The sequence below is a fragment of the Protopterus annectens genome, chromosome 12.part0 (genome assembly GCF_019279795.1).
Source record: "Protopterus annectens isolate FY-2018-M chromosome 12.part0, PAN1.0, whole genome shotgun sequence".
Lineage (NCBI taxonomy): Eukaryota > Metazoa > Chordata > Ceratodontiformes > Protopteridae > Protopterus > Protopterus annectens.
In genome coordinates, this window is record NC_056746.1 from 1,268,531,242 (window position 1) to 1,268,556,607 (window position 25,366).

General features: G+C 43.2%; 1 protein-coding gene across 1 annotated transcript in view; it reads left to right on the top strand.

Annotated features, from left to right (window-relative positions):
- LOC122817119 (repressor of RNA polymerase III transcription MAF1 homolog) overlaps positions 1–25,366 on the top strand; it is a 240,084-nt gene that overhangs the window by 101,605 nt on the left and 113,113 nt on the right. The window contains exons 5-6 of the mRNA XM_044090304.1: positions 1,558–1,677; positions 4,910–5,005. Coding sequence (XP_043946239.1) covers positions 1,558–1,677; positions 4,910–5,005 — 216 coding nt within the window. The remainder of the gene's footprint in view (positions 1–1,557; positions 1,678–4,909; positions 5,006–25,366) is intronic.

The window sequence follows — 25,366 nt, forward strand, 5'->3', positions numbered from 1 at the left end:
GAATTGTACAGATTATAGGCCACATTAAAGGTGGGAAAAGTTTTGAAATGATTTATTGTGGTCTAATTTTGTTTATATCACAAAAACCTGACATTTTAACAGGGGTGTGTAAACTTTTTATATCCACTGTATATACGGTGTGGTTGGCATTGGGGGGGGGGGCACATTTCTCTCTGGGTTTTATTGATTTTGGGCATCAGTATCTTCTAATGTTTCTGCTCTTGAAGTTTGTTTGGAGGGGGTGTGTTCTCTGATAGTCCATATGGTGAACTTTACTTGAAGATGGTCCACCTGTTGTGAGGCTAACCGCAGGATATCTGTGAGCTCCCTGGCAAAGAAGTGAATGGGTGCATGAATGAACAGGTGCATGGGGAAGGGCAGAAGGTCAGTGTCTAGGGATGTGGGGGCAAAAGAAGAAAAAGTACACAATGAGTTAGTATAAGGAGAATTTGCAGGAAAAAAAAAACAGTATGATCTATCTGTACTCGAGTTAAGGATTTTATCGGTCATGTATTGAAGTTGGGGGATCTGGCCTTGACAGGTTAACCGGTGCAGCATTGTGTGTAGTTTTTGCTTAAAGGCAACATGTTTAAGAAGTTGGTATATTTCTGTAAACTGTCTGGGAGTGAGTGTCTTAATTCTGTTTCACTGAGTTGACTGTTTGTTGTGGGTATCTTTAGCAAGTTTGTCTCGAGTATTAAGTGGTCTGCATGGTTGATAGCAGTTTGTGAACTGGTCTGAGGATGAATTCCATTTGAAGCAAGGACATTTTTATTTTTAAGGTTTGGTCATCTTTGTTTATTTAGGACACACTAGTGGTAACTGCAGATATGCGTACTGGTTGTGAGAAATGTATGTTTTGGATAGTTTATGTAGTACATTGTCAGTTGTATTTTGTTGTAATCAAAAGGGAGCATGTTGAAATTTCAGTATCAGCATTGTACGAGTTAGTTGCTGCTTGATTTTTTTTTTTTTATGGCATTCTGTCATTTTTGATAGCTCAGAGTTGTATCTGTATATTTTTGGAATGAGAGTTAAAGGTACCAGCTTACTTGCAGAAATCAGATTGCCATGAGCCTAAAAGTTCCAGAAATAAAGTGCAAAAAATTTGTTTTACAGAATGTATAACTTTGATATTATAGACCTGTTATCCTGGAGGTAGTGTATTAAGAATGTACATGACCCAGAGGTATTGCTTTCATGGTTATATTTTAACAGCTATAGCTGATCTCTCTCTTGAGGGCATTAAGATAGTTAAGTAGCTTTGGGGAACTGGGGGACTATTCATTAATTTATTGGTATTATTTGTGATGCAGGGGGGTCAGTAGCATAGTTGTCATCTGCACTAGCGTTGGCAACTGGTAATGGATCTATTTGATCCCCTGAAGTCTGCTGTTCTGTCACAGTCCAGTTTGTACCCATTATGTTCTGATATTAAGTGTTGAAATGCATTTTAACCAAAACAATACACCTGTCTTTGAAAAACATTTCACATATCTCTGATTGTAGAGGAAATGGGTTTATATTTGTTAATTTTCAGTTTCTTTTTTATACCAGTTATAATCCAGATCTCGATTCAGACCCATATGGTGAAGAGGGCAACTTATGGTCTTTCAACTACTTCTTTTACAACACAAGGCTGAAAAGAATTGTCTTCTTCACATGTCGCTCAGTCAGGTAAAGTAGTGACTGCTTTGTATTTATTTAACATGTATTTTTTTTTTTTAATGACCTTTTTCTTCCCTTATGCCATGATTAAAAAATTGCAATTATTGTGAGGCTCCTCTTGCCATATTAAAGTTTAGGGCCAGTGATCTTACTAACCATCAATCCCTTCCTGTGTTTAGCCCATTTTTTTTCCCTGTGGCACCTAAGAAGTAAGTGTTGCTATCTTATTCATTCATCTTCAAGTGACTGGTGATAGCACCTGCAAGGAGAGGGATGTTATTCAAGCAGCCTTGGTGGGCATTTTGTTGATGTGCCTTAACCTTATATGCCCGTGACATCTCTCGGGGCTCAAGTCGTAATACTGTCTCCAGATGGGTGTAGGTCCATATATCAAAAAATAAAAATATGGAACAGTATGTGGTTGAATACAACTAGTCAGTCACCAGCCATTTAAATGCAAGGGAAAAAAACAATGGAACATATTTGTGTTTTTTTTTTTTTTTTTGCTTGCAGGTGGGGGCAAGCTCCCCTGCACCCCCACACACTATTTGCTAATTATATACACCAACTCAGAGATTGCACTGCAGTGGCAAAAAGGCAAATTTCAGTGAACCCAACTGTACCTCAGTCTCACCCAGAAAAAATCCAGGATTTTCAATCAGCTGTATCAGCTTTTTTCTTGTTGACAAAATGAGCTGTCAACCATTTTTTCCTCAGACCATCAAGACGTGTGTTATTTGTGCATGCTTTCTCTGGCTACACCATACACTGCTTGGAATGCTCATGCCTGACACTTCCAAGTTAAATGCAAGCAGTCCCTGCAGCGACATGCCGAATCTGCATCGTGTCAAAATTTATTTATTTATTTATTTTAAAGTGTCTGCCTCTCCTCAGGATGGACAAGGCAGTGTGGGATACTTGACTTCTGCCCTCCCCAACAGTCTCCTTCAGAATCCATGTCCTGTGGAACTAGCCCAAACAACATACTGTTTGGATATCACGTTTAAAGAGGCACTATGTCCAGAAAATGTTAGCTGTTACTTCCTCATTCAGCAAGTCTGCAAATTCCTACATGCGTACCTTTTTAACAGGTCATGATTTTGAAGGGGAAAATGTATGTTCTTATTAAACTGAGTTTAACCGTGTGTATTTATTTTTTGAGTTTTATTTATATTTATATATATATATATATATATATATATATATATATATATATATATATATATATATATATATATATATATATATATGTATATATGGGTCTACTTTAGAACACCGACACACAAACCACCGACACCAAATAACCGACAATTCACAATACCGACAACGCAAAACACCGAACACCATTACACCGACACACTAAACGTAAACAACACATTACACTACGTTACATATCCACTAGCCCTAACCCAAACCCTAACCCTAAGGTCCGACACTGCACACTTACCCTACCTGCACCTAACCCTAACTCACTTAACCCACTAACCCTAAGGTCCGACACTACCGCACACTTACCCTACCTGCACCCTAACTCACTTAACCCACCCCTAACCCTAAGGTCCGACAGTACCAGACACGTACCCTACCTGCACCCTATTCCTAACTTACTTAGCCCACCCTAAAACATAAACCCGTCACTAACACACACTTACATTACCCAAACCCTAACTCCGACACTACCGCACGCTCACCTTTCACACCCTAACTCTAAATTCCCCACTATTGCACACTTACCTGTCCGCTCCCTAATCCAAAATCCCTCACTATCGCATACTTACCAAGTCGCGCTTACACGTTTCCCTTGTCGGTCTTCCAGTTGTCGGGATTTCAGCATGTCGGTCAACTGCGTTGTCGGTCCTTTCGCGTTCCTCATCCGTGTCGTGAACTGACGTTTGGTAATTTGAAGAGGACCCATATATATATATATATATATATATATATATATATATATATATATATATATATATAAATAAAATGTATGTGTGTGTGTATGTCTATTTGTGTGTTGTGTGTGTGTATATGTGTGTGTGTGTGTATATATATATATATATATATATATATATATATATATATATATATATATATATATATATATATATATATATATATATATATATATATATATATATATATATATATTTTTTTTTATATATATATATGTGGGTGTGTATATTTATATATACACATACATACACGCAAGATAAATGGATGCTGAGCAACATCGCAGCACTGATCATAGATAATAAAAAATTAACTCTGAATACCCACAGTAAGCTACACATACTCCAAGATGCAACATAGGAGCATAAAAAATGTTTTTTTTTGTTTTTTTTTTTGTATGGGGCAATCACCCTTCAACCCCCATACCCTACTAATTATGTATAGAGTCACTAAGACTGCACAGCAGAGGGGAATGGGCACATTCCTTTCCCCACTGTAACGTTGATGTCGCACTGGAACATTCATCCACTCTCCTGTCAATTAACTGTAGTTGATAGCTGCTCTGTTGACCAAAGGCAAACTTGATCTACATTGAGGAACTTTTATGCATCTCTTTCATATTACATTTATATATAATATATATATATATATATATATATATATATATATATATATATATATATATGTATGTACACACGTAAATGTATATATATATATATATATATATATATATATATATATATATATATATATATATATATATATATATATATATTTTTTTTTTACATACACAGAGAGAGAGAGTGTTTTGTGTGTAAATATTTGTGTGTTTGTGTGTATATAAAGTGTGCATTAATTTGATTATTTGTGAATGTGGCTAACATTTTCAGAAGTAGACTCTAGTAGGTACCCCAGTCCTACTGTTCAGGTAGGAAAGGAGTGCATGTTCACTGCTTTACCACCGTTTTGGTTAAGGAGTGGCAGGGCAGTGGGAGGTGTTAAAGTGGGTGTATACACTGGAGTTCTTTTGGTGACACCTAACCTTCTGGCACGTATCCCAGGAAATGAAAATTCAGAAGGGAAACATTCAGTAGTGCTAGCACTCTTGCATCACACTTTCTTACCTCATTTTAAAGCTGCTTTATGCTGTGTCTCTAGCATTTTCTGTCCGCTCACCCACTAAATGGAAGGAAGAATACACTAGCTGAAGGACAGTGAGATGCTCAAGCAACTGTGTGAGTTTGCATAAAGTATAATATTGGATGCTATCATTTTATTTATTGTTTATTTTATCTTTTAGTTTATTCATGGCTCCGAGAGAGACTGATTTAGAAAATGAGTTTGAGATAGAATTGGAACAAGATGAAGAAGAAGAAGAGAACATGGATGAAGAGGGGTAAATAACTACTTTTTGTGAGAGCAGAAAATTTTCCTTCATGCATAAGGGGACATTAGAATAAAAGCTGATGCAAATCTAATTAAATAAAATGTACTTTCATTTCACCATGTCAGCTGTGCAATGTTTTTGAATAGCTTGTATCTGCTGTGGAACACTTATTTAAAATTTATTAAAAATACTTGTACCAAGTTCTTGAAATGTCTTTGTATAAATAGCTATAAGGGATTATTCTGTTATAACTTCATTTGCTTAAAGCTGTACCCCTGTGTCTTCCAGTATCTTTATGGGCTGCTCACCTTCTTTTATGCCATTGCATAATATTTGGAGAGGTTTCATTTACCAGTGTGCCAGTGCACTCTCTTGTAGCATACCTCTCTTACCCTTTCTCTGTCCTTTTCCTATTGCATCCTTTCCTGCAGCTATTCTCACTTGCCTCTTCTATCGTCTTTGCACCTCTTTGTATAATGATTTGCTGCTACCTCTGTAGCATAAACCATCTCATTCATTATGGCTACGTCGTATCCAAAAAGCTCAGCTAAGCATGATTCCATTTTTCCATCCATGTTTTGACATTGTAAACTGCTTTGTGAACTAAACGTTGTAGTGTCGTCTTGTGTCTGTAAATGGGTATATGTTTTATGGGGTTTTTTGCATTTGTTATGTGATCCTGTTTGTCCAAGCTGTGCCTGCAAATGGTCCATGGAGACCAGTGCACTGCCCCGGTAAACAAATATCAATAAGTAAAATAAAAAAATACCCTCTGACTTGTAGCAGTGAAGTGCCTGGCTGTTAAATGTCATTGTCCAAAGCCTGTCATCCCTTAAAGGTATGCAGTGTGATGCATCTCTAAGGGGGTATTTTGCTATTTGTTCTCTTGTACTACATGGGACTAAGTGTAAGTGTTGTTGCTGTGGTCAATCACAGAAGTAATAATAGGTAGGCTAAGCTGTATGGGTTACATCTTCCACAGGATATAATGGTTGAACAGCTTTTAGGGGGGTACCTTCCATGTGTCATGTCCACTGCTGTCTGATGCTGACAGAGAAAACCAGCAGTTTGGGCACCAAGCCTTTCAGAGCTTTTCAAATGTTGAAGAATGCTCCTATTACAGTGTTTTGAGGATCGATTGGGGGGGGGGGGGCTAGCTTATCTGTGTTGCTGGGGAATACAAGTTCCTTTTGGGGGGGGGCTTCCATATGTTTTTCTTTTTTTCCCTTAGAGAAACAATATTTGAAAGAACTGCTTAGTTATTGGTAAGTTTTACTGTTTCAGGGTTGTAATGAAGCATTCTTGTGAGGTGAACTATGTTTTCATTTACCACTTTAAAAAACGAGTGCTTATTTTGTGCTGTATTATTAAATTATTTTTGGGCTGGGGCAAGTGTGTTTTGTGCTAGTCGCTGTGCAGATGTTCTTCATCTCACATTGTTGCAGTCCTTACATATGGGTAGTCCGCTGTCCTCGGTCGGCCCGAATACCAAAGTATTAGGCTGACGTCGGTCAAGGCGCTTAAAACTGACATCAGGACGTCAGGGTACAAAAGCGCATGACCGACGTCATATCCTCAGTCTTTTTTGCCGCATGGCCCGATGCAGAAGCAGCGTTGCAAGTGCCGTTCGGCATTCTGAAATTTTTCGAGTTCGGAGTTTAAGACCGAATCCAAGTTGGCTAAGTACCCCGTTGGGGAATATTTTGTTTTTTTCTTGCCTCAGTGTTTTACCGGATGTCAGAAAAAGTGAATAACTGTATTTCTTGTGGGAAACAGATACCGCATAGGGATTATCATTCTTTGTGTATTCCTTGTTTGGGGCCTGAGCACGACGTTGTTGGGTGTCGCTTTTGTGCTAGGTTTAATAAGCGCACTATTAAGCGAAGGTTAGATTGTGCTAGGCTGGTCTTCGGTAAGCGGTGCAATTATAATATGCCGTCGGACTCTCCGGCGCCCGCTTCTACGAAGAAGCGCAAAGACAAAACAGTTAAACCCAGGCAAGATGAGTCATCCGTTCCGGACGCCGGTTCTTTAGAGGCTTCAGTGGAACCGGTGGTTCCGACGGAGACTTCTCTGGAGTCTCAGGGGGAGACTTTGATTTTACAGGATGTGGCCTCTCAGGAGGCAGGTCAGGCTGAAGGGGCTTCCCAGGTTACTGTACTCCCCTCCCTTCCTAGGGTGGTTAGGCCCTCTCCTTCTGTTTCCAAGGCTTCTCCCAGAGGCAGGCCAGGTTTAGCTTCTGTTGGTGTCACTCCTAGTTCAGCAGGGTCTGTGCCTAAGAAGCACATGCTTAAATTGGCAGAAGATTTGATTACTCTAATTAGAGGTTCTTTGCCCCCTCCTGATAAGAGGCCTAGGGTGGAGCCAGAGTTGGGAAGTTTCGAGCAGGCTTCGGATGTTTCAGAGTCTTCGGCTGAAGACTTGCAGGAGTACTCTCCTTATTCTGATTCTGATGCAGATGATTCCACTCCTTCTGCTTCTCCTCCAGAGGATTTTTCTTTTTCAGAGACGCTTCATTCTATGAGGGAACATTTTAAGTGGGAAGGTCAGGACTTCTCTGATTCTCGGAAAAGGCTTAGGGAATTTTTGCTTTTACCCCAACATAGGCCCTTGGCTATACCCCCTGTTCTGGATGTTGTGGAAGATGTGTTTGCAGAGGCTTCACTTAATCCTGATTCTCTGCCTCCTGCTCCTGTTAAACCGGATAGGTATTACAGGGTGCCTGAGGCTCATAAATATCTTTATAAGAGTCCTAGGGCGGACCCAGAAACTATTAGTCAGGGACCTAAGGGTGTCAAGGCCTCTGTTGTAAAAAAAATCCGGTTCCTCTAGATAAAGAGGCCAGAGCTTTGGATAGATGGGGAAAGAAGGTCTATACATCTTCTACCTTAGCTATGAGGGCTTTGAATTGCCAGTTTCATATGTTGAAATATCAAAACTTTCTTCTTTCTCAATTGAAGTCTAAGGTGGATGCTCTGGCGGAAGGCATTGAGTGTAAAGAATTACAAGATTTGGTGCATGTCTCTGAACAGGTGGGTAAGCATTCATTACAATGTGGTTTTGATGCTGTGCAGGCCTCGTCTAGGGTGGCTGCCACTGGTTCAGTTCTGGGTGAAGGATCAGAATTTATCTGACCATGTTAAGACAAGGATTTTGGATGCTCCTTTGCAGTCTGATGTGTTGTTTGGTTCACCTGTGGAGTCAGTCTTGAAGAAAATGGAAGACAAGGCTAAGTCTATGCAGGCTGTTAAAGATTTTTGCAAGTTCAGCCTCCAAGTTTAGTAGGAATTGGCCTGCTAAGGGGTGGGCGTATCCTTCTTATGATTCTCAGTCTAGGGGTAGATCTAGGCGTGGTAGGGGCAGAGCTCAGAGTTCTTTCAGACCTAGAACAGGGAGTTCACCTGCACAATCTTGGTGAGGGCAGGGGCCAGTCCTTTCGTAAACCGGCCCAATGACCTACTTTTCAGCTGCCAGATCCTTCTTGCCTGGCAGCACCTTTGGGAGGAAGGTTGGCACTCTTCAAGGAAAATTGGATTTTGATTACCCAAGACAAATGGGTATTGGATATCATACACCAAGGTTACAAGTTTTATTTCCATACCTTGCCTCCTTTCAAAGGCATGCCGGACGTTCCTCCTCAGCAAAGACTAGAGGCTCACAAACAAATTTCTCTACTACTTCAAATAGGGGCCATACAACCGGTCCCTCTGCCAGAAGTGGGCCTAGGATTTTATTCTCGCCTGTTTCTAGTACCAAAGAAAGGGAACACGTGGAGACCAATTTTGGATTTATCTATCCTCAACACATATCTGGACATTCCCAAGTTCAAAATGTTGATGTTACAACAGCTTTTACCTCTGCTGGGCAAAGATCACTGGATGGTGACTCTGGATCTCAAGGAGGCTTACCTTCATGTTCCTATCAGGCTCAGTTGCAGGAAGTATCTGCGTTTTCGGGCTGGGACTTCTCATTATCAGTTCTCTGCATTGCCCTTTGGCTTATCTACTGCGCCCAGAGTGTTCACGAAGGTTCTGGCTCCAGTGGTAGCTTTCTTCAGGCTAAGAGGAATACAAATCTATCCTTATTTGGACGATTGCCTGATTCTGGCCCAAGGAAAGGACGAACTTCTTCATCATTTACAGTATGTGATGGCAGTGTTAAGATGCCTGGGGTATTCTGTGAACGAAATAAAGTCCAGTCTAGTACCCTCTCAGGACATGTGCTTTCTGGGTGTGAGACTGAATACAGCATCCCAGATGGCCTTTTTGACCCCGGACAAACAAAAGAATCTCTCTCTCTACTTCCACCAATTGTCTCGTCAGTCCAGGCTGACTGCAAGGACAGTCCTTCAAGCCTTGGGGTTCATGGCATCTTATATTCTGGTACTTCCCAATGCCAAACTGCATATGAGGAAGCTACAATGGTATCTCAAATGTATGGACACAGCACTGCCAAGATATGGACACTGTCATTCAGATAATACCTTGCATTCAAAAGGAATTTTTGTGGTGGGCTCAGGAATGTCACCTAAACAAGGGACTCTCTGTGACCCGGCCAGAGGCGAGTCAGATTCTAACGACAGATGCCTCAGACAAAGCTTGGGGAGCTCATCTAGATGGAAAATGGGTACAAGACACATGGCCTGCCAGACTTCAACATCTACATATCAACTTGAAGGAGATGTTAGCAGTCCAATTTGCATTGATAGCTTTCAAGGATTTACTTCTTCCAGGGCAGGTGTTGATTCAAACAGACAACACAACTGTCATGTGGTACATCAACAAGCAAGGGGAACATTCATATCCTCTATGCAGACAAGCAATGATTTTGTGGGAGACTGCTCTCAGTTTACAGCTAAATCTTCAGGCAAGGTTTCTGCCAGGAGCACAGAACTCCTTAGCAGATGTGTTGAGCAGGCAAATTATGGATCCCCACGAGTGGAAATTGGATCCTCATGTATTTCAGAAATTGACAGTGTTATGGGGAACTCCAGACATAGATCTGTTCGCTTCTCCACTAAATTACCAGCTGCCAAAGTTTTGCACAAAAAGGTTTCATCCCACAGCTTGGAAAGTGGATGCTCTCTCATTCAGTTGGGGCAATCTTCACGTGTATGCCTTTCCACCTCTGCCTCTCCTCCCAAAGGTACTCCTGAAGGTCAGACAGGACAAGCCAAACATGATTTTAATAGCTCGGATTGGCCTCGACAGCACTGGTACCCATTACTGAAGTCTGTGCAGGAGCCTCCATGGCCTTTGCCTTCCATTCCTCACCTGCTGTCTCAGGAGAACAGTCATTTACTCAATGTCAAACTTCACTCTCTACATCTAACAGCCTGGCATATTCTGTTTTAAACCCTGGAGGGTCTCAGCTTCCACAACAAGTTTTGAATGTTATTTTGGAGGCCAGAAGGCCTAGAACAAGGAAAGTTTACGCAGATAAATGGAGGAGATTTTTATTTTGGAGTACAGCAAAGGACTTTGATGTTTCTAAACCTAATTTAAGTGTTGCGCTTCAATACCTTACTGAGTTATTGGACAAAGGTTTGTCCTTCTCCTCTATAAAGGTTCATGCTGCAGCAATTTCTGCTCACTATGACTGTGACCCACCATTATTTTGTCATCCTTTGTTTAAGCAATTCCTTAGAGGGGCAAAGAATATAAGACCCCCACGTAGAGCTCCTACTCCTGCTTGGGATCTCAATTTTGTGTTGGAGAAACTCACTCTACAACCTTTTGAGCCTGCAGCATCTGCAGAGTTGAAATATTTATCATGGAAGACTGCTTTTTTGTTGGCCATTACCTCTGTGAGAAGGGTTTCTGAATTACAGGCCCTTATGGCGGTTGAGCCTTTCTTAATTTTCCACAAGGATAGGGTGTCTTTGTACTAACCCTTCTTTTATGCCTAAAGTGGTTTCAAGTGTGGCTTTAAACCAAACTATTCATTTGCCTACTTTTTATGCAAACCCCCAAAATAAAGGGGAAAAGATTTTGCACACTTTGGATATACACAGACAGTTGCGATATTATTTGAGCAGAACTAAAGGGTTCAGGCAGTCTCAGCAGTTGTTTGTTTCTTTTGCTTTGGGTTCTCAGGGCAAACCGGTTTCAAAACAAACTATTTCTAAGTGGATTGGTTTTTGTATTGCTTTCTGTTATTCCCATCATGGTAAGGAGATTCCAGCTGGGATTAGGCCTCATTCCACTAGGGCTACTGCCACTTCTACTGCTCTTTAAGGGGTGGCTACTAAAGATATTTTGGAAGCAGCTACTTGGAGTTCAGTGCATACTTTCTCTAAGCATTACCACCTTCCACTTTACTCTAAATCTAGGGCTGGATTTGCCACTGCAGTTTTACAGGGCATTTTGGCAGCCCCTAATGCTTTATAGTTTTGCCATCCTCCCTTACCTCTGCTTTGGGATTCTACCCATATGTAAGGACTGCAGCAATGTGAGATGAAGAACATAGTACAGTTTTGTACCTACCATAAATGTAGATGTTCAAGATCCACATTGCTGCAGTCAATTTACCCTCCTTCCCCTCTGTTGTTAGAGGTGGTGGTGTGGTTTGTGTTGTACATATTGTAAATATGGTTAGTGCAGGGGTGGTTGGTTATTTTTTGCTGTTTTTTGGCTTTGGCCTTTCTTGTTAGGGCCTTCTGACATCTGGGGCAAGAAAAGACTGAGGATATGACGTCGGTCATGCGCTTTTGTACCCTGACGTCCTGATGTCAGTTTTAAGCGCCTTGACCGACGTCAGCCTAATACTTTGGTATTCGGGCCGACCGAGGACAGCGGACTACCCATATGTAAGGACTGCAGCAATGTGGATCTTCGAACATCTACATTTATGGTAGGTACAAAACTGTACTTTTTTCAGAAAACACTACTTACCTTTTCCAACTATAGCTAACATTGCTAACCATTTTCAGGCTTCTTTCAGTACATAACCATACAACAGCCTACTAGATGTTCTTTGTGTTTCACTGTTGCAGTCATCACATTTGGGTCATCTGCCTGCAGTTAGCCTTCAGCCGGCCTGAATACCAGTGTCTTGGATTCCTGCATCTGATGCGGTCTCTTCTAACATGACGTCAGGTCGTCGGGGGATATAAAACATGCAGCCGATGCCATTACATCAGTCTTTCTTGCTGTGCGGTGCCCGAAGTAGAAGCAGTTCGCAAGTGCCGTTTGGCAGACTCCTTAAATTTTCGTTTGAGTTTCAGAACCGAAGTCTTCAAAAAAAAAGATAAGTACCCCTTTGGGGATTTTTTTTCTTGCTCCAACTGATGTTAGTAAAAGTTAACAATCGTCTTGCCTGTGGAAAGCAAATACCTCCTAAATTTTCATTCGTACTGCATTCCTTGCTTAGGCCCAGACCACGACGTACCTCGCTGTCGGTTTTGTGCCTTGTTCAACCCCCGAATATTTGTTGGGCTACTTTTGCAGCAGATTAATTTGGTACTCGGTATCAGTACTCCGAAATGGCTTAGTTAAGCCATCCGACTACCAATCTTCCTAAAAAAAAGTAAAGATGAAGACGGAGACAGGCCGCATAGGTCCAAAACTGCCGATGCTTCTGTTAAGCTAGTCGCCAGTCCGCCGGTACTCAGTGAGGCGTTTTCGCAGTCCCTGATACCTGCTACTTTAGATTCGCAGGCCTCTACTGAGACCCATTCGGAGTCCAGTATGCCGCGAGGTGCTTCTTCGACTATGGAACCTGCGGATGTCTCTACCTTGGATGGGTCTGGAGCCGCTGTGCAGGCACTGGCTTCTGAGGGTGTATTCAGGCCTACAGACTTGCGTTTTAAACCGACGCCATCTTCATCATCCAGGCCTAAATCTCGCACCACGCCTAGAAAACTGACGTCCAAACTGCATGCTCAGGCCCATATGCCTAAAAAACAAATGCTTAAGACCTTATTACCTTAATTGGGGAAGCCAGCCTTCCCCCTCTAAGAGACCTAGAACTGATTTTACTTCTGATTCTTCTGATCAAGAATCTGATATTTCTATTCCTTCTGATTACCAGTATTTGCCCTTATCTACCTATGAGGATTCCATTCCCTCTGCTTCCCCTCCAGAAGACTTTTCTTTTGGTGAAACCTTGTACACTCTCTTAGGGAGCATTTCTGCTGGGCAAGCCAGGATTACTGTGGCTCCAAAAAGAGGCTTAGGGAATTCTTGCTTCTTCCTCAACACAGGCCTTTAGCTATCCCTCCTGTTCTGGACATTGTAGATGATGCTTTCTTGGAATCTAGCCTTTCCCCCAGACACTTTACCTCCAGCTCCCAGAAAACCTGACCGGTATTAGAGTACCTGACTCTCACAAGTTCCTCTTCAAGAATCCTACTGCGGATCCAGGGACCATTTCCCAAGGACCAAAAGGCATTAAGGCTATTGCTGCCAAAAGTCCTACTCCTTCTGATAGAAATGCTAGAGCCTTAGACAGATTGGGTAAGAAGGTATACACTTCTGTTACTTTGGCCATTAGGACTTTAAATGGGCAATTTCATATGTTAAAGTACCAGCAGCATATTATCGGACTACTTAAACAGAAAATGATGTTGATTCCTGACTGTGCTGAACACACAGAATAACAGGAGTTGATGCATTCTGCAGAACAAGTTGGTAAACATAATTTGCAATGTGGTTTTGCTTCTTTAGAAGCATCTTGCAGGGCTGCTGTCACTGGGTCTGTACTTAGAAGGCATGCTTGGCTTAAGGAACAAATCTTGCCAGATCATGTTAAAGCTAAATTACTGGATGCTCCCTTAAACCAAGACCGCCTGTTTGGCAACAAAGCAGAAGGATGGAGGAAAAAGCTTAAATCTATGCAAACTGTTAAAGATTTCCTACAAGTACAGCCTCCCAGATTTTAACTGCGGTGGTGGTGCTGCGGTAGCGTTGCCTCACAGTAAGATGTTGTCCTGTTCGGTTCTCAGCTAAAAGTGCCTTCTGTGTGGAGACCTGCGTGAATGGGCATACCTTCGTTGAAGGTTGTGTCAGGGCTGGCAACTCGGCACGTAAAATCCACTGCCAATCGTTAGTGGACTGGAGTTCCGCTGTGGCGACCCCTAACCGGGAAAAGCCGAAAGACACAACAGCCTCCCAGATTTAGTAGACATTTGGCCTTCAAAGAATTGGTCCTTTCCAGTCTCTTCCAGGCCCCCTCAGTCCAAACCCAGGAACAGCAGACCACCTAGGTTACAGTCTCAGACTGCGCACAGGTCTAAGCAGTAAGGGGGCCCCCACTTCCAAAGCAGGGAGCAGTAAACCTCCCTCTACGGAAAAATGGCACAATGACTTAACCCTCCAAGTCCTGCTCAATTGCCTGCTCCCTTAGGAGGAAAGCTCGCCTTGCATGCAAAAATCTGGGAACTCATTATCCGGGACAAATGGGTTTTGAACATAGTTTCCCAAGGATACAGATTCCACTTCCACTCCCTACCAGCCCCAAACGGTTGGCCAGACCTAGCCCCAAATTAGTGGGCGGAGGCCCAACAGCAGGTTCTCTCTCTTCTAAGTATCAGGGCTGTTCAACCTGTCCCAGCAGAACAAAGGGGACAAGGCTTTTATTCAACACTTTTCCTGGTACCCAGAAAAGACCGCTCCTGACGTCCTATCCTGGACCTCTCTATTCTAAACACCTTTCTGGTAATCCCAAAATTCAAAATGCTAACACTTCAACAGCTGCTTCCTATGCTAGGCATAGATGCCTGGTTGGCAACCTTAGACTTAAAGGAAGCTTACCTATACATTCCAATAAGGAAATCTTGCAGGAAATACCTACGCATCAGGTCAGGTAGGTTCCATGCACTATCAGTTCTCTGCACTTCCCTATGGCTTATTTACTGCGCCCAGAATATTCACAGTGTCTAACTCCAGCCATTGCATTTTGCAGGCAGAGAAATATTCAAATATACCCATACTTGGACAGTTGTCTGATTCAGGCAGAAAGCCAAGACTTGCTATTGCAACATCTAGCATTTGTAAAGAAACTTCTAACCTCTGTGGGGTACACCATAAACGAAAAGAAATCTCATCTGCCAACAGATTGTATTCCTGGGAGCAAGCTTTAACACAACTTCCCAGATGGCTTTCCTCACTCCAGAGAAACATCTGACAACCTACTTTAAACTATTGGCCACAAAGACCCAGCTATCTGCAAGGAAAATTCTGCATGCCTTGGGGTTCATGGTCTCTTGCATTGTACTAATTCCATATGCAAGACTGCATATGAGGAAACTACAGTGGTATCAACTACAATGGTATCAACAGTCTCAGGACCTGGAATCAATTATTCCCATCATTCTTTGTATAAAGACAGAATTCCTTTGGTGGGCAGAGTCCTGCTACCACAACAAGAGGCTCCCTTTCACTCTACCCCCTGCTGCCCAAACCCTAACAGACGCATAAGACTATGCATGGAGGGGCTCACTTGGCAGGGCAGTGCATTCAGGCCAAATGGTACCCGAGACAGATGCACCTGCATATCAACCAAAACGAAATGTTAGCTATACAAAATTCCCTGACAGCCTTTAAAGACCACATTCTTCCAGGACAACTATCAGTAAACACAGACAACACCACAGTAGCGCCTCTGCAGACTAGCCATGGCTGTGTGGAACACAGCTTTGAGCTTCCAAGTGCACCTACAAGCTCAATTCCTGCCTGGCAAGCTAAATTCACTGGCAGATGACTTGAGCAGAAATCTCATGGACCCACACGAATGAAAACTGGAACCGAAAATGTTCAACCTCTTGAGGAACAAATGGGGGACCTCTTTGCCTCCCCTCAGAACTACCAGTTGGACAAATTCTACAAAAGGACTCGCCACAGTCAAGCTTGGAAAATGGATGCCCTGTCCTTTACCTGGGAAAGCCTCTCTGTTTATGCCTTTCCCCCTCTACCTCTCCTCTCGAAGGTTCTGCTAAAGATCAAACAGGACAAGCCAAGGACAATACTGATTGCACCAGACTGGCCATGCCAGCACTGGTACCCCTTCTTACACAGTATGACACTGCTGGAACCATAGCACCTGACTCTGATCCCCTTCCCTGCTGTCCCAGCAGGAGGATCAGATTCTGCACCCTCGGCTTCAAACCGTGAACCTTGTAGCCTGGCTAATTCCTTGAGCTCCCCAATAGCATCCCTCAGTAAGCAGGTGCTAAATGTCATTTTGGAGACCAGAAGGCCTAGTACTAGAAAATCGTATGCTGAAAAGTGGAAACTGTACTGTTCCTGGAGCCAAACTCGGGGGATGGGCACAACGGTGCCCAGCTTACCTCGTATTCTTCAGCACTTAACTGAAATGCTCCACAAGGGCCTATCCTCCTTCTCGTCCATTAAAATTCATGCCTCTGCCATTTCAGCTCATTATAATACTGAGCCACCCCTCTTCTCTCACCCTCTGCTAAAACAATTCCTTAGAGGGGCCAAAAAGTTAAGACCCCCCCCCCCCAGGAGAGCCCCTACTCCAACCTGGGACCTTAACTTTTTGTATTGGAAAAGCTCACTTTCCCTCCCTTTGAGCCAGCTGCAATGGCAGAGTTGAAATTCCTTTCTTGGAAAACTGCATTCCTTCTAGCAATCACTTCAGCAAGAAGAGTGTGTGAATTACAGGCCCTCATGGCAGTGGAACCCTTTATTATCTTCCATGCAGACAGTGTTTCCCTCAGGACCAATCCTTTTATGCCCAAGGTAGTGTCTAGTGTGTCCCTAAATCAGTCCATTCACTTGCCTACTTTCTTCCCTAATCCACAAAACAAAGTAGAACGAATACTGCACTCTCTGGATGTGTACAGACAACTTAGATTTTATTTGGACAGGACTAAGCCTCTCAGAAAATCTGAACAGCTGCTAGTTGGCTTTGCTGCAGGGGGAGAGGGGAAGGCCATTCCAAAGCAAACTGTTTCAAATGGATAGCCCATTGCATTTATTTCTGCTACAAGCACCATGGAAAACCTACCCCACAGGGGATAAGATCACATTCCACCAGGGCTGCATCTACCTCTGCAGCCTTTCTCAGAGGAGTCCCTACCAGGGACATCCTAGAAGCTGCTACCTGGAGCTCTGTGCATACCTTCACCAAGCATTACCACATGCCTCTTTTTTTCGAAATCCAGAGCTGGTTTTGCTACTGCATATGTTCATCGTGCATACAGCTGCAGTCATAACAGATGGGTTCTCCTGCCATCAGGCGGGTCCTCGGTCGGCCGAATTCCAAAGTCTAGGTCCGGCGTCGGTTGTCGTCGCTTCTTCCCTGACGTCAGTGCAACAGGGGTATAAAAGAACCAGCCGATGCCATTTTCTTCAGTCTTTCTTGCCGCGTGGTGCCCGAAGCAGAAGCAGTTCGCAAGTGCCGGTCGGCTAGTTCCTGAAATTACGAAAATTTTAAAATCGAAGTCGTCTTGAAAGCTAAGTACCCCTTTGGGGAAACTTCTTGCCTCAGACCGATGTCAGACAAAGTTAATAATTGTATTTCATGTGGGAAGCAAATACCGCATAAGGATTTTCATTCCCTCTGTATTCCTTGCTTAGGCCCAGACCACGACGTCTCGGTCTGTCGTTTTTGTTCTACATTCAACAAACGCACCATTAAGCGTTGGGCGGAGTTCGCCCAGCATTATTTTGGCAAAAAATTTAACTATATTATGTCGTCGGATAGTCCGACTCCAGTTTTGTCTAAAAAACGCAAAGATAAGGACCGACACACGAGGTCCGCGGCTTCTACCGACACCACGCCAAAGCCGACTACAGGTGGTCTGGTTCTCAGCGAGGCGCCTATGCAGCCCCTGACTACCGACGACACTTCATTGGCAGTGTCTTCTGTGCCCGAGGTCGCTGGCTCCTCGGCCCACACCCGACTGCAGATACCGAAGCCACTCTTGGTGGTGAATCTCAAAATGCAGACAGGTCTGCCTCCTCTCAAGTTGTCTTCAGACCTTCCTCTTCTTTTTCCATCAAGGCTTTCACTAAGTCTAAAGCAGCCATGCATTCTAAGAGACAAGCTACACAGGGCCCTTCTCCAGGCCCCATGCCTAAAAAACAGATGCTCAAAATGGCTGAGGATTTAATTACTCTTATCAGGGGTTCTCAACCCCCCCCTGGACAAAAGGCCCAGAGTGGAGGAAGAATCCCCCTCCTCTGACTAGGCCTCCATTATATCAGAGCACTCTGATGAACAGGAACATTCTTACTCCCCTTTTGAAGATTCTGATGCAGAGGAGTCCATTCCCTCTGTCTCCCCCCCCCAGAGGATTACTCATTTGGGGAAACCTTGCATACCTTAAGGGAACACTTCCACTGGGAAGGCCAAGAGTACTCTGATTCCAAGAAAAGGCTTAGGGATTTTCTCTTGCTACCTCAGCACAGGCCTCTGGCTATACCTCCTGTCTTAGACATACTAGATGATGTGTACTCGGAGGTCTGCCTTAACCCGGATTCTTTAACTCCAGCCCCAGTCAAGCCTGACTGGTACTACCGGTCGCACCAATTTTTATACAAAAGCCATGCGGCTGACCCAGAAACTATCTCACAGGGCCCCAAGGGAATTAAGGCCTCCACTGCTAAAAATCCATTACCTTCCGAGAGAGATTCCAGATCCTTAGAAAGGTGGGGAAAAAAGGTATATACCTCGGCCACCTTAACCATGAGGGCATTAAACTGCCAGTTCCATATGCTAAAGTACCAACAGTTTCTATTATCACAATTGAGAAGTAAAATGTCACAACCTGAACAACCAGACTTGAAGGAGTTGCAGAATTTGATGCATAGTGCAGAACAAGTGGGTAAACATACCTTGCAATGTGGTTTTGATGCTCTAGAGGCCTCATGTAGAGCTGCTGTTACAGGATCAGTGATATGTAGACATGCCTGGCTCAAGGAACAAACCTTACCAGATCATGTTAAAGCTAAATTACTAGATGCCCCTCTTCAAAAGGATGTATTATTTGGTGTTAAAGCTGAGGAGGTATTAAAGAAAATGGAGGAAAAAGCTAAACCAGTGCAAACAGTGAAAGATTTTCTACAGGTACAACCTCCACGTTTCAGTAGAAATTGGCCTTCCAAAAATTGGTCCTTTCCAGCCATGGACAGACCCCAAAGAGGTAGATACAGGCGCCCGAGGGGCAGAGGGCAATCTCAAGGATCGTTTAGAGGCAGGCAATGGCAAGCTCCTACACAAAGAGGTGGTGAGGATAGTTCGCAGCCATTCAGAAAGCAAGCCCAATGACTTTCCCCTTTGCATGCCAAGCAAGGCTCAAATGGCAGCACCCTTAGGCGGAAAACTGGCATTATTTTCAAAGAATTGGCATATTGTCACAAAAGACAAATGGATCCTGGACATTATAAACAGAGGCTACAGATTCCATTTTTACACCCTTCCAAAAATGAGAGGCATGCCAAACCTGCCACACAATCAAAGGGCAGAGGCACAAAGACATTTCAGATCTCATGGACATGAAAAGCTATTCAAGAGGTACCTACTCACGAACAAGGTCAAGGTTTTTATTCCAGACTATTCCTGGTACCAAGGAAGGGAAAAGATTGGAGACCTATTTTGGACCTATCCATCCTAAACACATTTTTACTCGTACCAAAATTCAAGATTGTTCACTTTACAGCAGCTTCTTCCCATGCTGGGCAAGGAGTCTTGGCTGGTAACATTGGACCTCAAGGAGGCATACTTGCATGTCCCAATCAGACAAAATTGCAGAAGATACCTCAGATTTCTTGCAGGTTCAACCCATTATCAATTCTCTGCATTGCCCTTTGGCTTATCTACTGCGCCCAGAGTATTCACAAAATGCCTGGCATCAGTAATTGCCTACTGCAGACTTCAAGGGATACAAATATACCCATATTTGGACGACTGCCTGATCCAAGCGGACAGCAAGCACATTCTTCTGAAACATCTGGCTTATGTAATAATGTTGTTCAATTCTCTGGGATACACAGTCAACAAAAAGAAATCAAGGCTAATACCCTCTCAGAAAATAATTTTCCTGGGTGCCAACTTGGACACAAACATCCAGATGGCCTACCTCACGCCAGAGAAGCAGGGGCAACTAACTCAATACTTCAGAACACTAGCAAATTTCACCAGGCTGACTGCAAGGAAAATCCTGCAGGCTCTGGGATTCATGGCATCTTGCATCCTACTAATCCCATGTGCAAAGCTGCATATGAGGAAACTTCAGTGGTACCTGAAAAACCTATGGTCCCAACACAGCCACAGTTTGGAAACAATAATACCACTAATTCCATGTCTTCAAAAGGAATTTCTGTGGTGGGCTCAAGCATGCCAAGCAAACACAGGTCTCCCATTCTGCAAGCCTCAAGCAAATCAAGTCATCACAACAGACGCCTCGGACTACGCCTGGGGGGTGCACATGACAGATCGGTGCATTCAGGGCAAATGGTCCCAAAAAGAAAAGCACCTTCACATCAATCAAAAGGAAATGCTAGCAGTAATAAATGCTATTATAGCTTTCAAAGATCTTCTGCATCCAGGTCAACTATTGATAAGGACAGACAACACCACAGTAATGTGGTACATAAATAGGGAGGTACCCATTCATACCCCCTATGCAGGCTGGCCATGTCACTTTGGAACATGGCTCTGGAATTACAAATTGAACTTCAAGCACAGGCGAGGAAACACACTGGCAGACAACCTAAGCAGAAATGTGACAGATCCACATGAATGGAAGTTGCATCCTCAAGTTTTTACAGAGATAATTCAAGCATGGGGGAAGGCCAGACATAGATCTCTTTGCCTCCCACAAAAATCACCAATTGACAAAATTCTGCTCAAGGACTTCTCATCCAAAGGCCTGGAGAGTGGACGCTCTCTCTTTCAGTTGGACAACAATGACAGTTTATGCCTTTCCTCCTCTTCCTCTGCTGCCCAAAGTTCTATTAAAAACCAGAGCAGACAGACCAAAGATGATTCTCATTGCTCCAGACTGGCCAAGACAACACTGGTACCCACTCCTGAGGAGCCTGACGCATTCCCCACCATGGACCCTACCTCTAATGCCGCCTCTTCTGACTCAGCACAGCTTCAAAACTCTTCACAGTCAGCTGAAAACACTCAATCTGGCCGCATGGAAGATTCCTTAACATCACAACAGACCCTACTCTCCAAGGAGGTGCAGGATGTCATTTTGGAGGCCAGTAGGCAGTCTACTAGAAAAGCTTACTCCGCAAAATGGAAACGGTTTTGTGCCTGGAATGAGAAAAAGGGCCAGAATCCTGGAAAACTGAATTTACCTCAAATATTACAGTATCTAGCTGAGCTGCTAAGCAGTGGACTTTCATTCTCCTCCATCAAAATCCATGCCTCAGCCATTTCTGCAGAATACAACACTGATCCACCTTTATTCTCTCACCCCCTCTTAAGACAGTTCCTCAGAGGAGCTAAGAATATAAAACCCCCAAGGCAACAACCAATACCTGCTTGGGACCTCAATTTCATACTAGAAAAGCTGACCTTGCCTCCTTTTGAGCCAGCTGCCTCAACAGATTTGCAATATTTGTCATGGAAAACAGCTTTCCTTCTGGCTATTACTTCAGCTCGTAGGGTATCTGAACTACAAGCCCTCATGGCTGTGCAGCCTTTTATCTTCCATCAGGACAGAGTTTCCTTACAAACCAACCCGTCCTTTATGCCAAAAGTGGTATCCAGGGTAGCTTTGAATCGGGCTATACACTTACCTACCTTTTATCCTAATCCTCAAAACAAAGGGGAGAGATTACTACATTCCTTGGACATCCACAGACAACTGCGTTATTATTTGGACAGAACGCCGCCTTTCAGAAAATCAGAACAGCTCTGTTTCCTGTGCTATAGGAACTCAAGGGAAGCCAATTTCCAAACAGACAATCTCAAAATGGATAGCCCACTGCATACATTTTTGTTACTCTCTCATGACAAAACTGTACCTGCAGGCATCAGATCTCACTCCACAAGGGCCACATCTACCTCTGCAGCTTTCCTCAGAGGAGTTCCTACCAAAGATATTTTGGAAGCAGCCACTTGGAGTTCTGTGCATACCTTCTCCAAGCACTACCACCTACCATTATACTCCAAAACTAGAGCAGGCTTTGCCACTGCAGTCTTGCAGTGCATCCTGGTTCCACCTAGTGCCTACCACCCCTTTCTTAGCTTTGGGATTCTACCCATCTGTTATGACTGCAGCTGTATGCACGATGAACATAGTACAGTTTTGTACCTACCATAAATGTAGATGTTCGAGTGCTAATACAGCTGCAGTCCAGGTTTCCCTCCCTCCTTCCCCTCTTGGGACAGGCCTATTGGCTAACACCTCATACAACCTGATTGGGGTATTCATTTATGGTGTATTTGCTTGCAGCTACTGTATTTTGATGATATGGCATTGGTTTATTACACAAATTTATGTATTGCCTTCCTTCTGGGGGCACCTCACATCTGGGGCAAGAAAAACTGAAGAAAATGGCGTCGGCTGGTTCTTTTATACCCCTGTCGCACTGACGTCAGGGAAGAAGCGACGACAACTGACGCCGGACCTAGACTTTGGAATTCGGCCGACTGAGGACCCGCCTGACGGCAGGAGAACCCATCTGTTATGACTGCAGCTGTATTAGCACTCTTAACATCTACATTTATGGTAGGTACAAAACTGTACTTTTTGCAGGGCTTAATAGCTGCCCCTAATTCTCTCTAACTTCCTCCTCCCTTCCTTAGCTTTGGGAATCGACCCAAATGTGATGACTGCAACACTGAAACACTAAGAACATAGTACAGTTGTGTACACTTGCCTTAAATGTAGCTGTTAGTGTATTCACTGTTGCAGTCCTGGTTACCCTCCCTCCAGCCCCCTGACTTCTCTTGGCTCTACCTTTCCTTCTTGTTTGGCATATTTAAGTTTTCCATAGCATATAATTGCTTTCCATTGTGGGGGCACCTGACATCTGGGGCAAGAAAAACTGATGTAATGGTGTTGACTGCATGTTTTATATTCCTGACGACCTGACAGCATGGAAGAAGAGACTGCATCTGACACAGGAATCCAAGACTCTGGTATTCAGGCCGGCTGAGGGCTACCTGCAAGCAGATAACCCAAATGTGATGACTGCAACAGTGAATACAATCGAATGTCTACATTTATGGTAAGTGTACACATCTGTACTTTCTTTGTTCTTCCTCCAGATACATAAAAAAAGAAAATTACTAGACAACCTTTGCTAGTTCAGCAGGCTGCTTCCTTGCCTCAGATGGGTGAACCTGCAGTGGCCATTTTAGGCTCCTTATACCACTCCTCTTTTTCCCTGGTTTCTTTTGGTTTCGTCCTTTCTGCCACAGTGGACTAGGGTCCGGCATGTCCTCTGTGGCTGTTGAGTGTCCTTTACTGGCATAGGAGAAACCTTCTTTTCATTCTCTTTGGATAGAGTAGAGAGTGATTCTCTGCTTTGCCAGACTAAAGTACTTCTTTTCCGCTGCTTCTGGGGTATTGTATATAAAGAAAAAAAAAAGGCAGAAATTTAAACATTTATGTTCCAGTTTCTTTTATCTTGGATAGAGAAGACTTTGGTGGGCTCAGCTCAGGCTTAGTTCTGGCTCTTAGCCGTTCATATTATAGTTAAAAAATAAATTATTCTGTTTCAGGAGAATCCTAATGTAATGAACAAGGAATGGAATTTGAGGGAACAAATTCAATTGTTGCACCTCAGACAACAGATTCTGATTGTGAGTATAGACTATTTCTTCTGGTTTCCCCAATAAAGAATGCTCCTTTTTTGAAACATTCTCTAGAATGATCTGTATTTTCAGTGGGAACAAAATGGCATCCCTTTTTCTTTGAAAAGATGATATGATTTATTACAACTGTTATTTCTTTAGCCTTCTGTTTTTCCTCTAGTTCATCCAGCTTTGGAGGATGTTTTTATTACAAGCTGGAATATGCCTGACTAGTCTGCAGCCTGTAAGGAGGTAGATGGATTATGTAAGGTTCCCCAGTTTTACATATACTCGTTTTCAAGTCCCAGGTCTGACTGTTCAATGATTTCCTTGTCAAATCATTCTGTAGCTAAACATTTAGTAAAGTTTAATCACTCCAACACTGACAAGAATGGGAAAGCGTTTGATGGATTTGGAAAAAAAAAGAATGTATTCACTCATCCCCAGGCTAAGCCCTCCAGGTGCACAACCTGTTTTAATCTACTGCTTTTTCTCCTTTCTGTCCACTTCATCTCAGTCTCCTCAAAGCAACCATAGTGTTTTACCTTATATTGATCTAAACTCATTATTCATCTACACTAATTTAAGTTTTTATATCTGTAACTTCTCTTTCTGCTTTTAGTTACCAAATACCTATGCTCTTTGCAGTAAACCATAGCACTCAGACAAGTAACCTTCCTGTAACTCAGATTTACAGATAGTCATCACTCCCCCTTGCATCCCAGAAAGCCATCCTCTGCTGCTGTCCTGCATATAGTACCTGTTTGTCCCATAACACATTATCTTTTTTTTGTGAACTAGTATTACAGCTCTTAGCTCTCATTCTCTTCCCAAATGTTCCTTTCTTGACTTATCATAATTCATCATCTCGACAAATCATGTAACTGCAGGCAAACCCCAGTTGTCATGTCTTGATCTTTATATATGTTTTTATATCACTTGTTAACTAATAACTACTGATCTGATGTTCTCCCTTTCAATCCTCCTCACGAATGGGTTAGGGATCCATGCTTGGATGTGACTTGGTCATGTATTTTCAGACTAGGATCCAAGTCTTGAGCTCCTCCCACTACCCACAATGCCCTGCACTCTAGCCAACCCTCCCCAGATCTCATTTGCCACCAGCAGTATCTGATGTGGTCGCAAGAGTCTTGAGCGTGTTTTTGGTAGATGTTCTTCGTGTTTCACTGTTGCAGTCATCACATTTGGGTTATCTGCCTGCAGGTAGCCCTCAGCCGGCCTGAATACCAGAGTCTTGGATTTCTGCATCGGATGCGGTCTACTCCATTACGTCACGTCGTCAGGGATATAAAACATGCAGCCGACGCCATTACATCAGTCTTTCTTGCCACACGGTGCCCGAAGCAGTAGCAGTTCGCAAGTGGCGGTCGGCTGACTGCTGAAATTTTCGTTTTCGAGTTTCAAAACCGAAGTCTTCAAAAAAGCTAAGTATCCCATTGGGGATCCCTTTTCTTCCTCTTAACCAATGTGGAAAGCAAATACCTCAAAGATTTTCATTCGTACTGCATTCCTTGCTTAGGCTCAGACCACGACGTCCCTTGCTGTCAGTTTTGTGCCTTGTTCAACCCCCGAATTATTTGTCGTCAGTCTATATTTGCAGCAAATTATTTTGGTACTCTGTTT